Source organism: Haliaeetus albicilla, chromosome 10 (genome assembly GCF_947461875.1).
Source record: "Haliaeetus albicilla chromosome 10, bHalAlb1.1, whole genome shotgun sequence".
Lineage (NCBI taxonomy): Eukaryota > Metazoa > Chordata > Aves > Accipitriformes > Accipitridae > Haliaeetus > Haliaeetus albicilla.
Window position 1 is genome coordinate 36,506,364 of NC_091492.1, and position 17,574 is coordinate 36,523,937.

At 42.2% G+C, this 17,574-nt stretch overlaps 1 protein-coding gene across 6 annotated transcripts in view; it reads right to left on the reverse strand.

Moving 5' to 3' along the window:
• Nucleotides 1–17,574, reverse strand: part of ZDHHC8 (zinc finger DHHC-type palmitoyltransferase 8) — a 130,048-nt gene that overhangs the window by 27,325 nt on the left and 85,149 nt on the right. For all 6 annotated transcript variants that reach the window (XR_011326647.1, XR_011326646.1, XM_069794990.1 and 3 more), the window contains one exon: nucleotides 1,793–1,914. Coding sequence is in view for 4 of the 6 variants with exons in the window: in XM_069794990.1 (XP_069651091.1) it covers nucleotides 1,793–1,914 (122 nt within the window). In the remaining 2 variants the exon portion in view is untranslated. The remainder of the gene's footprint in view (nucleotides 1–1,792; nucleotides 1,915–17,574) is intronic.

Genomic DNA, 17,574 nt, shown 5'->3' on the forward strand with positions numbered 1-17,574 from the left:
TCTGCTCCTCTTTCCTCCCAGCACTGGTATTTATAGTCTTTTCCATCTTTTCTTTTCCTTATCAGTTTGCTTCCTTCACACATCTAAACTCCTACTCCATCGCTTTCCTCCAGGATGACTTCCATCCCTTTTCTCATCCTTTCCCCACTCTCCTTGCTCCCAGCCTCTTCCAGACCAAGCACATGCACAGCATACAGATATAAGGCCAAGGCCACAAATGAAGAGGAAGAGACAGAAGAAAGGTGAGCTGTAGGAACTCCTCCTCTTCCTGCTTTGCTCCTGACTCCCTTATGTTAAGGGAGACTGGAAGGGAGGGAAGGTGATGAGAAAGTTTCAAAGTTTCTATTTTATTTCCCTGCGTGTTTCTCCTTTAAATGCAAAGTCCAAAATAAAGAACTTGTTTGCAAAAGGAAGTTAGACAAGTGCAAAGGAAGGTATGAATTTACAATACCTTCAGAACTGATCACTCATAGGGCATGGTGAGTGCCCAGCTGCAGGCTCCGGTCTGAGGGAATTACATTGCACAAAGATATTAGATTCCCAGACTGAGATTTTCATAACTGAACAATTTTATTCCAGCTCTCCTCCTACCAAAGGCAAAGGGCATGTATGCTTTCAATAACCTCACACCCAAAGCATTTTAGCTTAACCACTGCTATCTCTGCTGAGATGGAGGAACTAAAAAGTCCAGGAAACTTGTTAAAAGCTCTAAGTGCTTAAGCTCTTTTGAAAATCTCACTAGCATCTATTTGTACCTTTAAGCACCTAAACACTGCATCACTTAATCTTGCACAAATGAATGAATCTTCACTTTGCCTTAGCTTGCCTTTACACACAATTATTTCCTTAACTGCAACACTTAATCAGGGGTTCAAAAGCCTCAGCTGAAAGGAATGACAGACACATGCTCATCATTAGACCCTGCTACCTGGAGAAACCTGGCACTTGCTATTCAGGGAAGCCAGCAGGACAGGTACCTTGTTCTTGTCAGGTAGCAATTCAAAATAGATATTGAATTCAGTGGATAGAGGTGAGAAAGCACAGCTTGCAGAGAGCACAGATCCATTGGTTTAGCAAGACTGCCTAGAGCAGGCTCTGCTGCAAACTGCATGTGAATAATTATTAGAAGACAGATAAAATTAGGTGATAATTCTCTCATTAGGATGTGTTAAAAGAGATAGCTGCACTGTGGTTTCCATTACAAAAGCTGAGCAATCTTTATCCTATTTAATCAGCTGTGAATCAGTACTAATTTAAGCAGGCATATCTTTCTAAATGTATACATTTTTAGATACTCTAAGGCAAGCCTTGATCATTATGTTTGTTTAGCGTTGAATGCTTTTGCATTTGTTTTAAGGCTTTCTGGAAGGTCTGGTTTGATGAAGCTGTTTCAGAAAGTTTAGCCTCTCCCCTCCACCATGCTCTGCTACCTATTGTGAAGACAGTGACTTAAATCCAATGTGCCAGCATGACACAGGGGATGGCAATCGCAATCACATCAGTCAGGAGAGCTACTCAAGGAGAACCATTCTACGCAACCCTGTGCCCTCGACTGCCAGTCTGAGCAAGTGCAAGGACAACTGACACCTCCTAGCTCAGAAGAAAGGTGGAGGGTATCCAGCATTTCACTACTATCCCACCTCTACTGGCAGCTGAGTATAAGAAATAAAGTCTACAAGAAAGAATACCAGAAAAAAGGGGACTAGTCAGCAAACAGCATATTTGGATACCTGACACCTCCTTTGGCTTGGGTTTTCAAATCCCGCCCCCCAACAGTCCCATTCTCTGTTACCTCGTGGGAAAACTCCAGGGTCCATGAAAGTTGCCATGCTGAAGTTTGCCAGCACAAACAAGAACACGAGCCCATTGTACACTGGGATGGCTGGGGAGATGGCTTTTGTCAACCAGGGGCACCTATGGAGAAGAAAAGTTACAGGTAAGGGCTCTTTTGGCCGTAACACGTAGTTTCATCCCATTCACCACCTTCACATAGAGAAGTAGTCTTGTCCCCTCCGTGAAGCAAGGCTGAATATGCAGTTTAACAACAGAAATTTCCATAGAGCCAGTTTCAGTGATCTAAAGTACATCTCTGTAAAGCTGCTTTGTTCCATAGCACAGAAAGCACCAATTGTTCACATGGCTCATTGGGCTTTGCAACCCTATTGCATTATTTGCAACCTGACATTTTCCTTCTCTGTGTAAAAGCTTCATCCCATTGTTGCATTTCTGTTAACCTTCTGTATAGCTTTGTTGCAGCTGGTGTTACTTTCAATTTTCATTGGTGTAAAGCAAAATAGGATTCTTAAACCACTGATCTCCACAGCAGGTAGAAAGAGAAGCACACTACTTCTCACTACGCTTCCCCGAGTGGTTTTCAACTCCAAGTAACACCCAGAACCAACACTACAAAACCTCTCCTTGGGGGAAAGTTTAGTCAGACCAAGCATGGGCTCTGCAGGTGTCAGCAGAATGTAAGAATGCAGTATCAAAAATAAAGTGGATAGCATCTGCCATGTGAACACTTTTCAGAAACTCCGGAAAGGCTTGCTGTCTACCTGGCAAACGTAACTGAGAGGAACTGAAGATAAAGGGAAAAGGAGAAAAAGTAGGAGACTTTGGAAAGAGGATGGAGAAATGCCTGTTAGTTATAGGAAAACTGTTCTAGCTGCAGAGAGCAGCACTTCTCACCAGCAGAGAAGGGCAGGTCCAAGGCAGAAAACAGCCTGTCTGACAGGCAACTTTACCCAATAAAAAGCAGTGTTTATTCACTCAGACATTTATAGACCAAATCTACTTCTCTGTTCTGCATAAAGAGGTTTGATGTTATAGGGTTGCTGAGGGGAAAAATCTGATCAATCTCATGAATCTTGCAAATATAAACAAGGAAAAATGGGGGAGAATGGCTTTGAAAAAAGTAAGACCCCTGCTGAGTGGCTCCTTAGATTTCTACCTGCCTTGACAGCCAGGGACTCCTCCAAAGCTGCTAAGCAGACAGCCATTCAATAGCAATACCTTGCTGCCATTAGCATAAATCATACATCAGCCCACATATTCTGGATTGTATTGTGCCTGAATTACATCTACAGTTAAATCTGGTTATCTGCCAGGCTGAAGCCTGCAAAGAGAAAGAAAAAACAACAGCAACCAGCCTTTTCCCAAATCTAATTCACACTGGTTTTGCTACCGATATGCTGTTTTGAACAGCTGAGAATGGTGTTACTGACCTTGAAGGGACACTGTTAAATACACTCTTGTGGCCAGCATTAGAAGGGTACCACATTTTCTCCTCCCATTTCTTTGTGAGCAGACAGGAAGAGATTGTTTTGTGCTACCCTCCTCTTCACAGCCAGGCTTTTAACATTGCACTGCTACAAACTGCTTTTAAAAGGACCTTTCCTTGTGTGTGCTTCAATCAGTCTGGCCTGGAGCAAGTAAAAGATGGACAAATCCCACCCAGGAGGAATGAACTGTAAAGCCGAGAGCAAGATCTGTCTGTGGCGAAACCTCCAGGCTGACTAGGTGAGAAAGAAAAAATAAATCTCACTTGAGTAGGGATGCTTTACTATAGCCCACAGCAGGGGGAACAGAAGCATGGGTTTCTCCTGGGACTGGTCTTAGCAGGGAAAGGCCCAGGAAATTAACACCTACTAAAAGAATAGGAAAGGGCTGAGAGCTCAGTGGAGGAAAGCTGAATTCCTCTCTGTTTCTCTTGCATTTGGGATCTCATCCAGGTGGTCATGGAGCTTGGGTAAAACAGCACGTCTTGTAGAAGAGAAAGCTGATGGAGATGAACTAGCTCAGGCAGACCCAGCTGAAGACAGCTTGACTCCATGAGGTACACTAATACCCGTACGTTTACCAGGAGGTGGAATTTCAACATGCAGCGAGGTCATACTGACTTGCTGCCATGCTCAGTTTTCCTCAAAGCAGCTGCCGATGACTGAAAACCAAGGCAAGGCAGAAGTTTCTCACTTGCCATGAAATGTGCTGCAGTGACTTTGCCAAGCAAGCTGCAGGCCTGTCGCTAACAACAGTTTCTGCCAGATACTTTGGAGGAAAGCAAAAGAAATCCTGAAATAAGCAGTTATAGAATGTATTCTACCCAGGGAAGGGTTCTTCCCTCTAAATTACAGTAAAATTAGATTCAGTAATGGGCATGACTGACTTAATTTCTTCCCATGAAGAAACTGCCTACACAGAGAAAGATTATGAAGTTACCCATTGCTTGTCAACCACAGAGGAGAGATTTCCTTGGCAGTAAAGTCAAATAAGTTGGCAAATCAAGGGACAGGAAACCCTTTCTTACAGATAACTAGTTACTCAGAACAAGATTACAATGAGAGAGACTGTCTCAGATGATTAATGTAAGGATTTGTTAATGTTCTCATTTGTAATTTACTTTGTCATGTTCCCAACAAATACATCAAAATACTAGGAAAAACTTTAGCCATAAGCTAAACTGAAGAGCTCATTTAATGCGTAAATAGTGTATCTGAAAATACTTCATGGAAGTTGAAATAAAGGATAGAGTGAGTCATTGTACATATTAGCCAGAAGGTCTCTTCACAATCCTTCAACTTTTTCTTCCCAAAATCTTTATGCAGCATCACAGATCACATAAAATTAGATGGGACAAAAGGGGCCTCATTTGTAAACTAGACTGACTGATAAAAACAGATGTGGAGATCAAGCCCTGGCTCCTAACTGTAAAAAGGTCTGAAAAAGAAAATAAAATTGCTACTAGGATTCCCCAGAAATGATGCATCCTCCTTACCCCTCTCCCCTAATGCACACATAATTTTAGGCAACGTAACAGAAATTCTAATCCAAGTCTGGCAGGCTGTTTTATCACTAATCCATCATGCAAAAGTCTGGCTGCTGACCCTCTGTGCTCTCTGCCTCAAGAAGGAAGCTGCAGAAATGTTTGAGCAGGACCTGTAGTGAGTTTCTTTATACTTTGTGCATATCCTCTCTCCAGGAAATCTGCTTCCAGCAGCAATAATGCCGATCTATGGGACAATCTAGCTGAACTTTTCAGTTGCTTTTTCTAACAGAAGTTGTTATGAATCTAGATAAACAACACATGGATTCAAAGCTTTCTTTGGTTGTTGAACCCAAAATTTCAAGAGGCTACAGTCTTGTGTCTTCAACTCATCTCACAGTGGAATATATAGCACGAAGGGTACCACAGATTTTATAGGGCCATATAAATTAAGTAGAGCCAAGAGCAGTGTATAGTCCCCTAACGGAGCACCACCACCAGATTTTTCTGACAGAAAAACTAAACCCCAAGATTTCTGATGTGCACTGACATCTAGGAGCAAAACCACCAAGTCCTAACCTAGAGCTTTTTCTATTACAGCTTAATTATTGCCAAAGAAAGCTATACCCTTTGTGTTTGCTGGAGCACCTGCAGAATCATGGTCATTGCAGAGGTCAAAGGCAATATCCTTGGACCACCGAAAAGTTAAGTGATGGAACACAGCACCAGATGTGCTATGACTTGCTTTTTGCATAAGCAGCTAGACATGCCTCACCTGGTGTATCTACAGCTCAGAAGACTCTTTGCTCCCCATGGCCATTATTCCTCACTGCACAATGAACATTTAAGTTCAAGGTAGATGTGAAAATAAATGTACGATGAGTGCTCTATTCCAAGTTAGTTTGGATCCCTCACTTGAACCAGGAGACCTGATGGATAATATTACTACTGTTGCAGGTACCAGCCATGCTATATCAAGAACTGCTCAGGAGAGAAACCTTCAATGGTTTTGTTTACTGTAGAAATTAAGAGCCAGCACACGCCACCGTGGCATACTAGAGATAATTATGGATCTCAAATTCTTCTGAATGAAGCACACAATTACACAGGCAGCATTTTCCTCATAATTATACTTCTCCGACATAGAGTGATTCTGCTGATAACTCAAAGGAGAGTAATTCAGGGTGACAGATTTAATCTCATTTATCCTATTTGCTCTTGAAACCCTATCCTAATAAAATGGAAAGTTAAAAAGATTAACAAATGGATAACACAAGTTGCTAGGTGTCAGATAGACTTATGCATCATCAGCTGCCTTCCTCTGCTAAATTAAACAACAAATAATCCTTTTGGTTTTTTGCTTGATGCTTTGTAGCAAGACATGTTTGTTTCTTATAATTATGGTTCACCTATAATTAAGTAATTGAATAGGACATTTTTCTTGAATCCTGCTCTAAATTAAGATTTGGTGTTTTTCATTAAACCCTTACACATGCTTACAGAGGCAGTAGGCCATAGAGGATGGAGCCTGGGATTTCACGAACTGGGTTTTAGTCTTGGCTCTGACATTGGCTTGCAGAGTGACTGAAAGCCATCTGCTTCCCCTCTCCGCCCCAGTTAGTACTTTTGCAAATGAGACGTGAACTACTGACAGACCATCTTCCCCACTGCAGGACAGAGAAAGAATCACCTTTGATTTTGGAGATCTCAAAGCGTCTCTGTTAGGGCCCTGGTGTTCACTTCCCTGGAGCCCAGCTCTGGGCACCCACCACCCTCTCCTGAACTGGGCAGGGGTGAGGCACACCGCTCCTGTTGATGGGCTGTTGTGTGAGGATGTGTCTGTGATTTACGTAGTAAACAAGGCCAGTGGTTCATTTTACACTCTGCTTGGAGCACAACAAGCATGTGTGCAAACAGGCCCCCTTGGGGTGCTGGATGCCTGGAGGCTGGAGATGAGGAGCAGAACATGGTGCAGGAGGCTACAACCCTTCTCTTGCTAACAGAAAGACAGTGAAATCTGCTTGTGTAGTGCACAGGGAAGATGTGGGAACCTCAAGAGTACAGAGAGGCACCCAAACTTTCGCTACTTACCCACACCTAATAAGAAGGCCCCAAGGATTGTCTATTTGGCTGCTCAGCTGCACCTAATGTTTGATCTGAGACTACCACACATCCTTCCCCTCAAACAGATGGCTGATATGCAACAAAACAATTTATTTCTCCACAAATCACAAGGCATGGGTTTATAATGCGGAAAAGGAAGCATCTCTTAACTTGAATCAACTTCTCCCACCATTAGAGTGGTAAAACAGTAATATGAAATAGCTGATTCAGTGCATGCAGGTAGAAGTCGCTCAGTGAAGTAGGGACTAATTAGTTAAGAGGGGTCAACAAGCAAACATCAGTTGACTAAGCACTGGTACTAATTTCACTGAAAACTTTCAAACTGTGTCCATAAGTCTGTAGCAGCCTGTCCTGGTTTGATTCATCTCCAAGAGTTTCTAGCCAAACCCTGACTGTTAAGAACATGTACCAATTTGTGTACTGTAAAATCCATGTAAACAATTTCTAATCATCACCAGATCTGACCAAAGATCTACCATTTCTAACATTACCCCAATATCCAGCAATCCTGGGAGCTGGACCCAGTGTACTGGGCTGCCTGAAAGCTGCCCTACCCTGAAAGGCACAACAGTCTGGATGGCTGAGATGATACATCAGAGGAAGGACAGGTACACAGAGGTTAAAATCTTCCAAATCCAGCACTGTACCAGCTGGACCATAAATGAAAGGGCTATCAACTGACTGATTCTGAACACCCACATTTTAGAAGAATTTAGAATTAGATGTAATCATTGCACCCTAAAGCCCATTCCACCAGTGTGTATGTAGGACAGAGAAGGTGCAAGACAGCACCCTGAAGGCTGTACATTGCCCAGTCTGCACCACACAGCAGGGAGGGCAGAGCTCTCTCAGTCTTCAGCAGTGAAAATCTAACACGTTTCTCACATATCCCAGCCTGGGCGAGATTTTTTCCATTTATATGCTCTTTCCTACCCTGAAATTACAGAAAAGTACCTTTCTGGAATAGTAACAGAAGAGGAAAAAAAAAAAGCTCATTTTCCATTTTTTTGTCACTACCAAAGATAGCTTGCAGATTATTGTACATCTAAAAATATTTTCCAAGGTGCTAAGACATCTGTAGGTTTAACAAGGCATCACTGGAAACAGTCAGAAGAGAATGTATCTGAGTGTCATAACCAACATGAAACAGAACAGAAGGTCTTGTGAAAATAGCTGGAGGTTCAGGACAGCCAGGTCCTTTGTTCAGCTCTGTCACATCAGATTTGGATAAATGAACTAATTTCTGCACCATATCTTACTCATTGGCAAGATTGCAGATAATATATTGTTGCCATAGCACTACATCCTCACTGTGAGTACAGCAGTTGTACTGATAGAAAGTGATATCAAAGTAAAGAATAACAAATCCGAATGTTACATTAAAATGGGAAAAGGAGAAGTAAATGCTGCAGAACTTACTACTGAAAAACAGAAACTAAGTGCCACATGGAACAGCTCATGCTGGTGATAAGTGGGAGATATCAAAACATCTGCCCTGGGTTTCCAGGTGCAGTTATCCACCACAAGAGGCAAAAAATCCCCCCAAACCCCACCACCAAAACCCTCATGAATTTCATGAGCTCCTTCCTAATTGAAATATAGCTGAACACTAGATACAGAGGTTCAAATCCATCACCTGCTTAACTGTGGTTAATGATTCACAAGAAATGTTCTGGGCTGAAATTCACTCAGGTTTAACAAGAGCTGATGGGGTTTCAGTGAACCTTCCATTACACCCTGGACTCTGTCCAAAGGCTAGTGGTTCATGTCTTGCAATGTATAGATCAGAGGAGCTAAATCAATTAAAAAGTCAACTTGAGATATAATGGTCCTTGGTGAAAAGTATTATCTGGGCTATACATCACCCCCAAAGTAAAATACACTCTACACTTTTCGCAAGCTGCTTGAAAGCTCTGGAGCATGTTCCCTTTCTCCCTTTCTAAATAGTCTCCAAGTATCTGAGAAAAGCCATTATCGTCATGTGAATTGATGTGGGAGAAATATAGAGAAGAAACAAGATTACCAATAAATAATTCTGAGTGAGACAAGCACAGGGGTAAACATATCCATTATCATCCTCAGGTTCAGAAGCCATCCAGCCATCCCAGACCTATTGCACAGGCACAGATTGACCCTGCAGCCAGTGGGCAGGACATACTTTTATGAGCTACACACACAATGTGACTTTACATTGTGTGCATGGTGAGCAGACAGGACTGGATTGTGCTGGGCTCAACACATATGCTTTGCAGAGATGCTCTCTGCATGCTCAGTAGCTGCTGGGAGCCCAGAAACCTGGTAGAGCACCCATAAAAGTAGGAAAGACGTCACTTACTGCCGGGAGCTGCATTCAGTTGCTCACAGCAGAAGGGCTTGGGCAGGCAGGGGCTGGGCTCATTTGCAAATACAGATCAAACCAGCAAAATCCTTCTCTACACAGTGCTTTGAAATTTGCTTTGTCCTGCAGTGAATTAAGGACCTACACAGTGTCGGTTAGCACTTAGTGACATATATGAAAGCCCAAGACAGAGTTCTTGTTTAGATATACTTGTAAAGGAATATGCTATAATAGTGTAGCATCACTTGAAATGCCCAGCTTTTTATTTGCACCTCAAATTGAAGGCATTCATTGCACATTGATTCTAGGGTATATATAGGCTGGATTTCAGAGTACACAATAACATTTTTATATTAGGAGAAGGATAATGCTCACATCAAAGTGAGACAGTAGGTCTTCACAGCACTTCAAGCATCTAATGGGCTGCAAGCAGAGTCACCCTGAGCAGCAGTAAACCCTTTGGTGCCTCATGAAAAGGAGCCAATTGTCAGTGCATGGGCAAATCAGAGCAGACTCTGAGTGCAAGTTACAGAGCGATCCCACAGATCAAGAGACAAACCCCCTTATGTGAAGCTCCCGGGTTTGCTTTCCCAGCCCTGGACTTTGCAAAGCCTAAAATGTCACACAAGCTGGAAGTGGCAAGGACAAGTGTGATCCAGGGCTTCTCAAACATGCACCAACCTTGTATCAGTACCATGCCGAGCAGCTGGAATCGAACCCCACTTTTTCCAGCAGCTAATAAGAGAGCTGAGTGTATGGGTGGTCTTTGGTTCACAACAGAAGAGGAGGACAGTAAGAAGTCACTGCAAAATAACCACAGCAGGAGAGACACTAGTTGCCCTGTCACACTAAAAGTTTTAAATCCATTTGGTTAGAAAAAGAAGGAACTGCTGCCCAGTAACATTCCTTTGCAGTTCTGTCTGGATATGGCCGGCCACCAGCATCTGTGTACTGCAGCAGCTGAATGACTTCCAGCCCATTCCAAAATTCACATACGGGAATTATCAAGCTGCAGAAACCTTGCTAAATGGGAAATCGGGGAGTTACCTCCAAAAGATGCTGTATGAACCAGTAACTCATAACACAGCCAAGTTACCAATGCATGTGGCTGCACTGCCCTCAGTCTATGCTCCTATGTGTACCACTTCCAGCAACAATCATAGTCCAGCTGCCCAGCACAGCGTCCAGGGAGGTCAAAAGATACTTCGCAGTGTCTGAAAGGGATGCACATGCTACACAAGCTGAGTTTTTCTGAGCATTTTCAATGATGCCATGTAGAATGCAAACTTGTGCTTCTAATTTGTAAACATCAGAATTATTAAATGAATGCCACATCTGCTATAGCAGTGCTAAAAAGAGACAGCCCCTCATCTTGAGTCCACCAGAGTCCTATTTCCTTGAGTAATGAAGAACACAGTTATTTGAGTTTTATACCACTAGTGACCCTCATGATCTTCCAGACCTCTCAGCAATCCGTAACCCAAGTTTTTGTTGGATAGATGGAATTGCACTTGCCACATCCCATGCCCCTCTGATGGAAAAAACGCACAGGATAGCTCCTCCCTGACTGAAGGCTCTTCTCCAGTGGTTTCCCTATTGTGCTCATCCTTGTCAATACATGCATGAATCCACCAGCAATGCAGAAAGGTGAGGTGGACTGCTCCTACAGAGTTGCGTTTTAAAGTAAGTTCAAATTATCGGCAGCCTAACTCAGACACACTTGAGGTGATCCCAGCTACTGGAACAGAAGGAATTGTATAGACTTTGCTCACTGTATTCCCCAGCCACATACCGGCAGAACACATATAGTACACGTTCAGTGTTTGAATTCATGGGATAGTGGTGTAGTGGAAGCAAGGTAGGTCATTACAAGTATGCCGTGATGAGAGAGAGAAACAGGTAAAGAAATGTTATGAGATAAGGAGGGGGATGGTAGCATCAGTGAAAAGATACAGTCTGTATTACCCATGTTGAAAAGTTAATTTGACTTTTTAGATACTCTTTTTCCCCATGAGCTCAGTAGAAAGAAATTAAATTTCACAAGATACCATCCCTTTACAGCTACTGGAGAAATTACTTAACTAAAAGACAGCATCTATTAGATTAAGGTGTGTGCCACTTAAATTAACAATGAGCCAATATGCATAAGAAACATTCAATATGAGCTCTGAACTCTGTGATTATGCCCTCACTGGATTAGCGGACAATGGGGTGACTTAATGTGCTTTCCAAGATGCAGGGAAAAAGAAGAAAAGCAGAGGACACCAGCAGAGACGGCCCATGTCTGAGCTTAATCCTGGACAGCCTGGGTGTCAGGTCTGCAACAGAGCACAAGCTGCCTTGTTAAAACTCTGCATTGAAAAAGGCTGCCGGGGCTGCTTGGGGTAGTGGATACTAGTACGGAATATCTTACTGGAGGACCTTCTCGCTCTACCACGCATGCCACTTGCTTCATGAACCACCAGTGAGATGCCAGCCAGCCCTGTCAGGGATTTTGCATGGCCTGAGCTGGAAGGACATGAAGGACCACCCAGCTGCAGGCAAGGTCTGACATTGCTGCCAAAATTCAGGTGTTTGGGGAGGGCATGCACCCTGATATCCAGCCGGCTCTGACAAATCTGCCAGCTGCTCTTTGCAGTGCTGGGGCAGCTAGAGAGAATTGTACAAAGGAGGGGAAGGAAGATCTGGTGAGGCTGGTAATAGCAGTTAAATTTCTTCCATGACTTGAGAGAGCTGTTCAGGAAATTTACAGCTAATTAAGACCAGAGGTTCTTGCAGACTTGCCTGGATCATGTATTTGCCTTTGAAATCTGGAAACAATACCTGTCCATGGCCTGAATAACACACTTCAGAGCTGCTACGCAAGTTCTTTTATCTATGCAATAGCTTGCTTATGCAGGGAAAGGAAGCCAGTCCTAATCGGAACTCTCTTGTTTGAAGGTTTCTAGACACATATGCAGCAAAATTACTGCAGTTATTGCAAGGTTTCCCTGTGTGAACCAGAAAGATTAGGGACTTTATATTTTACAGAAGAGATGAACAAAACAAAGAGATAGAGGAACCTCTATTGCAAATAGATGCAGAAGATAGGGCAGAAAGTGTAAACATTCTCATATATCAAGTACTGGAGCAACTATATAATAATAAAACAAAAGCCTCTCTAGAATCCCATCTTTAATTTCCCTCTGGAATATCCTCCCAAAAGGGTTTTATGGAAATGTGAACTGGGAGCATGACATTTATATACCTTATTCTCACTGCACTGAAGAAGAACATTTGCATAGCTGGTATAAGGGGGCCCTAATATATTAAGATTTTAAGCGGGGGGGGGATCAAAATTACTTTAGCTGATATTTAAAAAAAGAAAAATGCAAGAAACTTTCATGTTTCAACCTATAAAACAAACTGCATTTGGGAAGAACAGGCACCTGTGGCCACCTGCCTTGGGACGTTCTACCCCTTCTCAAGCCACCAGCTGGTACCAGCCACCTCTCGAGACAGGACATCAGTGAGTCAGACTGTTTTAGCAACACCTTTAATCATAAACTGGAACAGACCTGGCAACTATGGCCAAGGTAACAAAACAGAATAGGACAGGTCATCCAGTTCAGCACCCTGCTATCACAGACCCCATGCATACCACCTTGCCCGGCCATGCACTGTTCTGAAACCAAGCAACAGTTTATACACCAGGTCTTTTCTCTGCAGGATGGATGCCAGCAACAGCAGGGCAGAATTGGGGTCCTCCCGAACCAGTTCACAGCCCGTTTCTGCTGGAGGACTGGGACTGTTTCAGGGCACAAGGACACAGCTGAAAAATCCTCATTTCTTCCAGCAGAGGGTAGTGGGACACACAAGCCAGCAAGCAAACGTGTAAGATTATATTGCAAACAAGAAATGTATGCAGTTCAAAACAAAACCAAGGGTGCAATAACAATAATAAAACAAAATGACACTGCTTAGCCCGGTGGAAATGTTATAAAACTAAATGTATTCCTCCATTTGCATTCATCAAATGAAGAAACGCATCAAACTTCAGCTTGTTCTCATTATCCCCACCCTTCCCCAGTAACATCATCATCTTAATTCCCCTTTCTAGTTTTGGGAAGTGACACCCCCAGGCAGCAGCAGGGTCAGAACAGCCTTCTTCTGAACATCTCTACTAGAAATCTGTCTTCTTTTTCCTTCTATGGAGCTATTCTCCTTTCCTTGAGTCTCCCAGAGAAATCACTGAATAACTTTCAGGCTCTGTTTCCTCTTTTCTCCCTCCCATTGCTCTGTTGCTAAATTAGATGACTGAGCAGCAACATACATGTCCTCATGCAGCAGAGGAACATGGTGCTATTGCTGGTTTAATTTGGGTGCGTGGCAATGCAAGGGCATTCTCAAGTGAAGTACCTCCACAAGTTTTGCAGCCATGGGCAGATCTGCAGGTAGATGTCCCACACTCAGAAGCAAAGGTGACACATGCAGGAAATTCACAGCTGTTCCCATGCATTCTCTCAACAAATACCAAAAAGAGCCACTAAGGTAGAAGCACAGCCACAGCCTTCTCAAACTATTAAATGACTGTGACCCCTTGGCTTAGATTAAGCATTTCCAATTTTAACAGCACAAACCAAGCCCAAGTCCCAAAACTCCCCTGCCTGCACATCAACGACTGCAACATCTCTGCTTGCCATCTAACAGGATTAGGGCAGGCTTCTGGAGCCAGCTTTTCCTGCAGGTAAAATCTTATTACAGGACCTAGCAAAAACAAAAATGCTTTTGGGGAGCAATAAAAACCTAAAACAATCTGCAGTGACTGTCACATTAACAGTCTTTTTTTATTTAAATGATGAAACATAGCATTGCCATCTTAGGTCTAAATGTTTCTGTCAGCTTGGACAAAATATAAAGGGAGTCTTCCAATATTTGTTTTGGTGCACAGGTACTCAATTCAGGTTGACAGAAAACAAAATTACTTTGCTTAGAAAACATCCTAAGAGACGATAGCATCTTAATTACAGAGACAGGGAAATGGGATTCAGCCTGGTATATAGATTTGTTTCTTGCCGATTCCACTCTAAAGTGCAACAAAGCAGGGATCTCACCAGCAGCCATGATGGCAGGGGAAGTGTCGTTGCTTTACTTGTGTATTATTTGCTCTACCCCAAACCCCATCATTTTTAAAGACAGAAGAGTAGCTTGCTCACATACTGCAGTGGACGTAGGGTAGCTCTTTTCCCTACTAATACCTCAGTATTCACTAAAAGCCTGTGGGTTTCGTGATTTTGGGGGATGTTTTTTTGGAAGAACCACAAAGTTATCAGAAGAGGTACAATTATACCCTGGGCCTGATGAACTAAAAACTTCCAACTCTGTTAACATAATTCAGGAACATAAGCCAGGATTACAACTACCTGAGATGCATTAACAAATCTTAATACACTCCAGAGTCAAAATGGGACAATTAGCAGCTCCTGTACCAAAATAGAAGACTATGGAAATGGCATATGTGTCACCATCTGCTAACGATATGCAATAGGCAAACCAATTCAGGGGGAAAAAAAATAAAAATAAAAAAGAAACAGTTTCCTGATGAAACTTGTTCCCATTTCCAAGAATCAAAGCGAATATTCAGCTTAAGCATTACACTTTCCAGATTCCCAGCTGGGACCAAAATGAGAAGCATCAAGAATCTTATGATTTAACTGTTGAGAAATTTCCAGGCCAAACTTTCAAGCAAGAGGTTTGGATACAGATCTGAACTATGGGATGTTTTGTCTGTGGAGTTCGACCATTGCTTCCAATAGCAATAGTTAGCATTAGTATGCGTACTTTTTAAATACCCAGTTGCTCCTGAACTTTGCTGAAGTTCATAATTCATGTTTTTTTTTCCCTTGATTTAATTTAAAGAGTAGGGACCATCATGCTGCTTTTCAGAAAAATATGAATGTTTACTTCTTGCTGAACAGTTTTCACAGTGTAATGAAAACAATTTGCTGTTCAGTTTTTCTGAATAAACACCTTAACCCTCCTATCCTTTCTCCCTCAAATATTTCCTGAAAATCATATGCCACAAGCAAACGAGTTTTGGCTTATACTAGAAAACGTCTCAAACTCTGGGATACCTTACTTTCCTTTACGCTCCACTTCAACAGCAGACTCTACCATAATGGTAGTGTGGAATGCAAGTGTGGAGCTGCACATCACAGGAGAACAGCCACAGAGACATAAGCAAAGCTTGCACAGTTAGAACTGCACTTTCATCTCCTTTGATTTGAGGGGGGGGAAATAAATTTATAAAATCAGAGTATCCCAGTCACTACAGTCCTTTTCTGAAGCTGTTTTATAAATTTGTTACATAACACCAAGAGCTCCAATCTTCCTGGTCTCATATGTCACTATCAAAATTTTTGGTTGGGACTTTTTTTTTTTTAACATGACTACTGGAAAATCCAAGCAAGAGCTACAATTCATATTCTGAAGAAAACTTCGAAAGAAACTCATAACTTCTCAAAATGTAGTACACTGTACCTGACTCCAAAGGGCAACAACATAGTAAAAATGAACCATGTTCTGGGAAGTTAAATCCCTGAAGTACCCTTTGGTGAATATGAAAAGCAATTTTTTTTTTTTTTCAGAGCCAAAAAAGTCCCTTTTTCATGTCTTGATTCCAGGATGCACATCTGAATCCTACAAAAAACATTTTTTCACTCACCCACTGGACTAAAAAAAGGCTCTTTTTTATTTACGTGAAGAAGAATAGTCAAGTAGTTAGGGTAAGTGACCTGGTCAAGGGTTATTTTTTTCACCAGTTTGCCTATATTCCACAATTCAGAAATTTTTTTACACGGGGAGCACCTCACCTTTAAGGTTAACTGCCCCCCCTCAGCAGTGCTGGGAAGGTTTCCTTTTAAAAGAATACTAATATATGTCAATAAAAATTAATTGGAAAGTGTTATAGCCAGTCTCAAGAGAAGTTCACCAACTAGGGATAGACAGAGATTTACTGAAAGAATGGCTGAAATCAGTGATTATCAGCAACAGTCCTTAAGTCCTTAAATCAAGAGATTTACACTGCTGCAGGTCAGGCATGGAGATGCAGATGTGGAGCAGGGCCCATCCTCTTCCTCATCTTCTATCACAGCAGTGTCCCCAAAGCTTCTCACTTAAGTTGTTTATACCTAATTTTCTGACATGCTTGCAGGCCTGTTTCCATACACTCCAGTTAGGAAAACAGCCTTTTACATGGTTTGTTCCTCAGGCATGAGTGACACACTCATTTTTTCAGCTCTTCAACATTTGCTGTTCAACATTAAACATAGGTATCAGCAGGGTTTTATTTTTTTTACAATACCAGATCAATCAAGTAATTGACAAGTTAACAAACCTGTTTGCTTTTCATGGTGCTTTGATTTGATTTTTTCTAATTAAACGAAAGACTGGATCCTGCCTTTTCCCTCAAAATAGATCACTGCCATACAGGCACTTTAACTCTGTATTGACATTCTAAAGCATCATATTCTCTCTTATCCCACTCCTTGACAGCTCAACACAAACCCCAGTCCCTGGGACATCTGGAGGTTGTGGTTTGAATGAATCCCTTCCAGCCACAAACAAAAGCAAGCATCTTTGCTGAATTAATAAATACTTAAGACTAGTTAGTATTTATTAATTGCAAAATGCTGTGCTTGCACAAGCTATACAAAAAAATAGCCCTCCTTCAAACGGTTATTAAAAAGAGAAGCAAAAGCTCCATGTTAGTTGTCTTAACTGTGCGAGATGAGAAAATGCATCTGCCTTGTGTCTTTAGTAATTGATACGCAGCAGCTCCTTTTGTATTCCTTGCTTATCTTGAATTCACATAACCATGGCTTTAGTTTCCCAGGGACTTTTTGTGAATGTTGGGGGAAAAAAAGGCTAGAGAGGATGATATGGTTACACTAAAGATACAGTGAACACAGCCAGCAAGAAAACGCAAGTATCCTCATTCTGAATAGTAACAGATGCCAAGGCAGCAGAACCCAGCCTTGAACTGGAAATGTTTTAAATTATTCACAATTTGTGCCAGCAAGCAAGGAAGGGGTTAAAGTGAATCCAGAACATCCTAACAGACCTAGAAAAAGCAAAGAGTCTGTCCTGAGAGTGTGCTCCCACCAGAGCCTCCATACCAGCCCTCCCTACGGGGTGAGGCACAGCACAGTATCTGTGTAGTTAAACCATTTCAACAAAGCTGTGCCCTTCTTAAAACTCAATCTGGGTGTGCGCTTCTGGCAGAAAGGCTGCCTGGGCAGCAGAGGGGAGGAGCAGGCAAGGAGAAACAGATTCACTTTCTATCAGGATTTTGTTTCCTACATGTTCAACT